This window comes from Octodon degus, unplaced genomic scaffold (assembly GCF_000260255.1).
Source record: "Octodon degus isolate 3935 unplaced genomic scaffold, OctDeg1.0 scaffold00291, whole genome shotgun sequence".
Classification (NCBI taxonomy): domain Eukaryota; kingdom Metazoa; phylum Chordata; class Mammalia; order Rodentia; family Octodontidae; genus Octodon; species Octodon degus.
In genome coordinates, this window is record NW_004524867.1 from 1,145,794 (window position 1) to 1,154,022 (window position 8,229).

Below are 8,229 nucleotides of genomic sequence, written 5' to 3' on the forward strand. Positions count from 1 at the left end.
AAATTTTTTTGCATTACTGTTGCACGTACCAGAATCCAGCGATACCTGCTGTAGGGATTATTGCTCCCAGCTTTACAGATGCAAAGGTATTCTTCTACTCCACTGAAGCCGTTCAGCTGGAAGGCGAAGCTTCCAAACAGTGACCATCACAGTCTCCCTCTGTTGTCCCCGATGCTCTACTTTGTCTCTTTTAGGTCTTTTCAAAAAACGCAAACCTCTGTTTCTTTCTGTCCATCCCCACACCCACTTCTTGCATGTGTGACAGGAACGTGGTGGGTGGTGAGAAGAGTCAGCCGTGAGGAACCTGAGGTTCCAAGTGGGATTTTCCATCGTGGGTGGAATCCTCGGACCATAGAAGAGCAGCAGGGGATTAGCAAGCCTTGACCTGGCGGGGGGGGGGGGGCCTTGAGCGTGTCTTACGAGTGTAAGATGCTAATCACCTGCTGGACGGAACCTTCGGTCTCCTGAATGCATTTGTAAAGCAGTGGAATGTGAGGCGCGCAGGAGCCATGCGCAGGCACGCACGCACACACATGCGATGACTTGCGCCACCGCGCCCAGGACCTTGCGCCACCCCGTACCAGCTAACACCGATCCCCGCTTCCATTCCCAGCTGGTGAATCCCGACTCTCTGCAAGCCCGCTCATCTCCCGCCGTCTGATAGGGCTTCCATGCCAAATTCTGTTGTAGATTCTTCGCTTTCGTTCTTTGGGGCGCTGTGAGCTTAGCCTTAAATGTGTGCCTAGCTGTGGGTGGAATCTTTGTGTACGTTGTAAACACCATAAAGATTGCAGTCGCGCTGAGAAGCACCTCTCATTTTCTAGATCGTCATGTTTTCCAGCAACTCAGGTGTGGGTTTGTTTTTTGGCTGGGGTTGTGCTTCTGAAGCCAAAGAAGGCAAGGTGGGAGGAGGAGGAGCAGAGGCTCCCTGTTGCTCATATTTGTCCTCTTGGCCAAGATTATCAGAGGATAGAGAAAGGTGTAGATAGCTAAGGTGGGCTAGGGGCGAGGGTTCCACACCCTAGGGTCATGACTTTCCCTGAACGGATCTTATTAAGAGAGACACATGAAGCCAACATTTCTGGCAAAAAAAAAAAAAAAAAAAAAAAAAAAACCCAAAAAACAAAAACCTACTAGAAGTATCGTGCCCTAATGTACGTACAATGGAAGATTAACTTAAATTCAAATAACAGTGTGAGCCCTGAGCTCTCTCAAACCGCTCCACCTTTCCAGAAAAAGCTTTTGTCATTCTCCTCGCCTTTATCATCCAAGACTATTTTTAGCACCTTACTTATTCTGGATACTCATAATTGAGTGAGTAAATGGAAATGAGTTGAAATTAAGTCTTTCTTTTTAGGGTATGAATTTTCCCTCTGTGCCTCTGGAATCCTTCCAATGATAGAACACCATGGAAATGTGCCTGCTATTTTGACCATGTTTTTGCAGATTCTTGTCATCAATTTGGAATAAGAATGAGAATTTTCAAAGGGGTTCCTCATATATTTTTTTACATCGTTGGTTTTGGCAAATGACTACATATCCAGAGAGAAGGTAATCCCTGGGACTACCATAGGCAGATCCAAAGAAAGGGTGTTGGATTTCATGTTGTTCTGGGTTTGAATTCAAGTACTGTTTTGATTCTGTGATATTATAATACCGTGTGTTGAAAGTTGTCATTTTATCAGCCCTCCATTGAAACTTGGTGCTATGGTTGATGTGTTCTATATTATTTGTTGTTTTTTGTTGTTGTTGTTTTTTTTGGAGGGAGTGGCTGCTCAGGATGCCTTCAGGGCAGGTCTGGTTTGGCTTGAGGATGAGGGGATGAACCACAGCATCCTGAGCCTGACTGCTTTGTTTCAGCAGGCACTTAAACACCTGAGCTAATGGGCAGGCCCCCGTGCTCTGTATTATTTGTGACCCGTCCTTTGGAGGGGGCCTTGTGGATAGTTCTGTGTGGCCATGTATACCTCTTACTGTAGTCTGCGGGCTCTGGTCTCTTCATAGCTCCGGCCTTTCTCGTGGAGCATAGCTCACCCACTGACTGCATCGCAGACCCAGTAGCTGTCCTACCGGGAGCCTGCTAGGTTACCAAGTGGGTATCGCTGTGTATTTCCTGGGAAATGGACATTTACTGCGTGAGCCGATTTTGCACGGTCTGCTTAGCCTTTGAAGCAGTGTGTCTGTCTTCCAGGTAGTGCTTCTTTGCAGTATTTTGTAGACGGTCAGCTGCTAAATCACTTGAGTTTTGAAGTCACGATTTTTGATCGACTTTCAGAAATTCAAAACAGTCAACAATGTGCCAAGAACATGATTTAGTAGAATTCAACACAGCAGTTTTTCTCAACCTCTTAAAAAAAAAACAAAAAAAAAACCTAATTTCTATTTCTCTCTCTTTTATTCTAAAATCTTATGTCTTTTTTCATCTATTTCTTTTTAAATGGTGGATTCTCAACTATGTTCTGAAAGATAAATTCATTCTGTCTCTCTCTCCCTCTCCTACCCTCCCTGTCTCTGTCTCCCTCTTCCTCCCATCTTTTTTCTTTCTCTTTTTCTGTCTCTCCGTCTTGCTCTCTCTGTCTGTCCCTCTCCCTATTTTTCTAGTTCTCTTTCTGTCTTTGTCCATTGCCCGTTCTCCCCCTCTCTCTGCCTCTTTGTGTATCTCTCCCCCACCTGCTCTCTTCATTTTAAGAATAGCTAAGCAACACCATTCTGCTTCATATGACACTTTGTAGCTTATTTCATGGAAGCAAAGAAGACAGACTTGCAAATGTGAAATTATTTTTATGCCCCATGTATTTCCTGCTTATTTCAGTTTCTTCTGCAACACTCACAAAGCAGTACTGATTTCCCTGCCCCACTGGAATCACTGTATTTTATGATGTGTGAAAAAGAATGAGAATTGCAGCAAAAAGACCAGTTCTACACACTTTTGTGTGTATGGTCTACCCCACCAGATATTCTGTTTTCGGAAATATTTCTGAAAAGCATCCTGTAGTAAATACCTTTGGCATTGTGATATGTAATATGTTTCTACCTACTCAACCGTGCATGTTGTTATAGTGGGAAGGAAGCTATTAGCAGTCTGTAAACAAAAGGACATGGTGGTGTGCCAATAAAACTTTATTTGCTGTTGACAGTCTGTAAACAGAAGGTGATGGCAGTGTGCCAATAAAACTTTATTTGCTGAAAGAGCTAGTGAGGTATCACTTAGCAACCCCTGATCTAGAGCAAGTAGGTCTGCAAGGTATGTTTCCTTTGTAAAATGAGGGAAATGACACACCATTTTCTCTTTTTCATAGAGGATTCATTCAGAAGTCCTCAGTGGATACCTGAAGTTATGTACCTTACCAAACCCTATTTTCATTGTTTTCCTGTTTTCCCATCATATCAGAGTTAATCTGCCCTTCCACATTTTATGCCACAGTGACAACAGGCTGGCCTTGGGTTTATGATCCTCCTCCCTCAGCCTCCCAAACACTTGGATTATGGGTGTGTACAACTACACCTGACTCCACTGTGAAATAAAATAAGGGTTGCTTGAACATAAGCACTGGGACATTGCGAAAGTGAACTGCTGTGCTAAGTGAGATAGCTACTAAGGACTTACCACGAGGGTAGCCTATACCACATGGATACCCTGGAAAATGGGTGTTTTATATCCTCAACAAAATGGGATTGGACGGCTCAAGTTTTTACCTCCCTGCTCAAGAGGGTGTGCAGTTTAAAACTTATGAATGCTTTTACTTCTAGAGTTTTTCCATTTAATATCTTTACAACTTGTTAGATCTTGGGTAACAGAAACCTCAGAGAAAGAGATCAAGACTGCGTATCCTTCCTTCCTTACCAAGTTGGTTCTTTTAGTTTTGTTTGGTTTTGCACACCTGGAGACTTAACCCAGGGCCTTGCCCTGAGCTACGCCCCCACCTAAGCTCAAACTCATGATCTTCCTAACTCAAGTCTTGCAAAGTGGTGGGATTACAGCTTCAGGGGATCTTATAAAGATTCAACTAATGATATATGGGCAATCAATTATAACCAATTTATGAAACATTAGGTCCTGGGCCTCAGTATGTTTTAAGTTTTCCACTTAAATTACATGATAACATTGTTGGAATTCATAAAGCATGTTCTTAATGGATACCTATGCCATACAAACATCTAAAGCAAAAATTAACATAACTAAAAGATCAAAAATCTCTATTGTTATGCAGCAGGTCTGATTGTATCTTTGGGTTTCCATGAATTATGGTTTGCAGTTCCATAACCTTAGAAAACCTTTATGGTGGAGCTGCCGCAGAACTGGGCATGAGTTGCCTCTACTACTGAGCAGTTGTTGATTTATTTATACCTCTTTGGCCTGGGGCTGGCATGTGGCACATGTTTACAGTAGTGCCAGAGGTTGGATAGAGATACTTGGATGACCAGTGGTATCCAGTTGTACTAACTGGGCAATGCAGAGTTTGATTTTGAAACACATCTTGGGGCTGGCCAATTAGCTCAGAGGATTAAAGCACCTGCCAGCAGGCGCAGGGACTGGGGGTTCGATCCCCAGGCCTGCTGTGCTGGCCCCACCCCCAGGGCTCACTGAGAGGGGATTGAGACTGGGCATGGTGGCACACGCCTGTAATCCCAGCACTTGGGAGGCTGTAAACAGGCGATCAGTACAAATCTGATCTAGCAGTGAGACCCTGAACACCCTGTAGACCCATCCCTAAAATACAGGGAAAGAAAAAAAAATATATCTTGCCCTGGAATTTCAATGTATTTGGCCTCCCTGGGCTTTAAAGATGTAGTGTGGTGTGATATGATAAAAGCCAGGGAATATGTAACACAGCTCTAGAAGAGAAGACCTGGTGGTATTTTCATAAGGATGAGCTTACAGTCATACAGAAGCTCATGGCAGTGGCTTCCTCCATACCATAAAGGATGCCAGCCAGGAGGCCAGAAAGTGGGAATAACTTGGAAGACTGTATGGCAAACGGCCAGAGAGTGCATGGACTGAACTACTTAACATGCATCACTTTACACTCAGCAGAACACATGGTGTGAAATGCTTCCCCTTTTAATTGGAGGTTGAAGAATATTTGTTGCTCTGACTCTTCCCAGAAATGTTGCTACTGTCAGCATGCCCAAATGAACGTGTTGATGGTACTGAATGAAGTGGCTCAGAAGACCCTAAATTCAGAGTCAGATGAGCCTCTCAGGGAGCAGCAGAGCTGGTGGGGTTATGGTGTCACGGGTTACGGAGGAGCTGGTATCATTGCAAGTGATCAAGACATTTTGTAAGCTGTGTGTTTCCCCCTCGTCATTTATCCAATCAGAATCAGCTAACAAGAGATAACAGAATTCAGGCAAAAAGGATTTTCAATTCCTTCCAGCAGCACTCATTAACGCCATAGTAGATTAGAACACTTTTCCATGTAATGAGCCAGATTGTCCTGCTTTGCATTAAGCTCAACAAGTCAGCCGGGCTCTCCCTTAAGGTCATATGGCCCCTCTTGAATCCTCCTTGATGGAACCGACGTGAATTTTCGCATCACCGGCAACAGGTTCTGTTGAGTACGAAATAAATTTGGACGTTGCCTCTCTTTTTGCTAGGCATTATCCTCTTCCAGAATTTGGTATTCATATCTAAATTAGGGGGAGGGAGAAGCAAGCAAGGTCTGGGATAAAATTAGATACTAGGGAGCTTTTCAAATGTTTTTGGCGAACTTCTTTTTTGTAGATTGTACTCATATAATCCTTTCTCCCTCTCTCTATATAATATATATGTGTATATGCAAAATAACACATACATGTAAAGTATATATAAAACAACATACCCTCTGGCAGTATTGTATACATATACGTAGTACATATATGTATATGCTGCCTACATATATATGTGTGCACATACATGTGCTTGCATACACTTGGTGTTTTTGTATACATACACCTCTGGTAGGTCTAGCTAACATGATTACAATGTATATTATGTTATTTTTAAAATAATGATAATGCACAAGTTGTCTAGGTCAGTTTCAGCTTAATCAAATTTATGTACGCTTTTTGCTCTACCAAACTTTAATTCTGCCAAGAGAAATTTTTCTAGCTCTTATTTGAATTCACTCGCATTCTCCTCAAGGGAATGAGTGTCTGGTCCAGGCCTCTAGTACTGTCTTAGCCGTCATGCCATTACCAGTGTTGTAAGTAAAAGCAAGCAAGAAGGAAATAAAAGAACAACAACAGCAAAAAAACAGTGATTGCTTTCACTGAGGTAAGAATACCTTACATTGACCTGTTTTTCCTTCCTCACTCCATGCATCTTTGTGCAATTTATTAAAATCAAATTTAAATGACTACAATTTTTTAAAATAGCCATTTTTTGTATCTCCTTTTCACTTGTGTATTGTTTAAAGAGAATTAAAAGTAGTAAAAGAAACATTAGAAATGATACAGAATTTCACTAAACAAAATGATAGGAATCCCACAGTGGTTGTTACATTGCATATTATTGTAAACATCATACTTTCCCCTTAGTGTAAGAACCTGTAAGAATAAATAGGATCCAAAAGGCACAACAGATACTGTGAAAAGAAAGAACAGCCATTGCACAGTTGTACTTTCATGGGTTGAAACCAAAGTCTGTTTGCGGATTTCCCCGCCTCAGACTCTTGGTTCCTTTGTTTGCTTTGCTTGTTCAGCACCTCGCCTGAGGCAGGCTTACCTCTGATGGGTCCTGCTGGCAGGATTTGGGCTCCGGTTAAGGCCACAGCTGGTGATGGAAGCCTGTAGGGTCAGGGGTGCTCTGAGACTCCTTGTGCTTGGAATACTTAGCATGTGGAGCCTTGTCTCTGCTTCTTCCTGACCCCATTTCTCACAGTGCAGCTGCAGAGATGTGGTGTCCCAGGGCGCCTTCCCATGGAGGACCCTGTCTCCCTGCCTCTTACCCTAGGAGCTGTTTGTTTTCCTTCTTCTTCCCTTCCCTCTGCCAACCATCACCATCCCTTGTGGGTGAGTGGAGAGCCCTGAAGCCCTTCTTAGAAAACCTTATTCTTCACCTCCCAGCACCTCCCTTTCTTTATGGCTTGAAACAAAACCCCTGTTCTGTGTACACAGGAGTCACTTTACAAATAGCAGAATTTCTGATTCTGTTTCTTTTTGAATTTGCTGAGGAAAATGACAGTTTCTGGTTCTTATAAAAGTAGGACCTCCTGGGCTGGCCAAATAGCTCAGCGGATCAAAGTGCCTGCTTAGGCAGATGCAGGGGCTGGGAGTTCGATCCCTGGGCCTGCTGTGCCAGCCCTTCCCCCGGGGCATGCTGAGGCAACAGTTGAGGTGGTGCACGCCTGTAATCCCAGCACTTGGGAGTCTGTAAACAGGAGGATCACCACAAGTCCAATCTACACAGTGAGACCCTGTACACCCTGGCCTAAAATACAAATATAAAATAAAAGTAGGACCTCCTTGGTGGTGGGTGCTTTTTTGTTCAGAGTCAACAGTAAACTTGACTTTCAACCTGGATTACATGGGAAGCCCCACTCCAATAATACATGGCTTCTTAGATACACCCGTGCACAGTATCAATTCAGGTCCATCTTAGGTGACATAATCTGACTTTTTACATTTGGAGAAATCTGATTCTGTGCAGAATTCGTATTGTATGGGTGAGGGATAGGTGCACCAAGACTTGTTTCACTCCCAAGGTAGCTCCCCACTGGATGAACACCCAGCAGTGGTCATTGAGGAGGATGCCCGAGACAGGGGCCTTGCACAGAGAGAGAAAGTTCTCATGGACACGGCTTCACTTGGGACTTGGGCTGTGGGTGTGTCCTGACGTGGCACCTTCTTTTCCACAGAAGTGGGTGGACGGAGGCCTCAGCAACAGCCTTCCCATCTTGCCCACGGGCCGCACTGTGACAATCTCTCCCTTCTGTGGACGAGTGGACATCTCTCCGAAAGACAAAGGGCATTTGGATTTGTACATAAACATCACCAATCAGGATGTAATGGTGAGTGGTGGCTTTGGGGGACATCTGCAGTCCTCATCTGAAAGTCCCCTCAGAACTCAGCATGCATCTTATACATCAGGAGCTTGTTGATAGCTTCATGTACAAGTTGCTCTTCTCAATGTCACGTTGTCTCAGTTGCTTTTCTCCATTGCTGGGACAGAATACCCAACACTCAGAATTAAGGAACAAAAGGCTTATTAAGCTCACAGTTTGTGGTGGTTTCAGACCATCATCAGCT

At 43.7% G+C, this 8,229-nt stretch overlaps 1 protein-coding gene across 2 annotated transcripts in view; it reads left to right on the plus strand.

Annotated features, from left to right (window-relative positions):
* Positions 1-8,229, plus strand: part of Pnpla4 (patatin like phospholipase domain containing 4) — a 128,858-nt gene that overhangs the window by 28,871 nt on the left and 91,758 nt on the right. The window contains exon 6 of one of the 2 annotated variants that reach the window (XM_023707449.1): positions 7,839-7,991. The exons of the other annotated variant lie outside the window; for it this stretch is intronic. Coding sequence (XP_023563217.1) covers positions 7,839-7,991 — 153 coding nt within the window. The remainder of the gene's footprint in view (positions 1-7,838; positions 7,992-8,229) is intronic. 2 annotated transcript variants of the gene reach the window in all.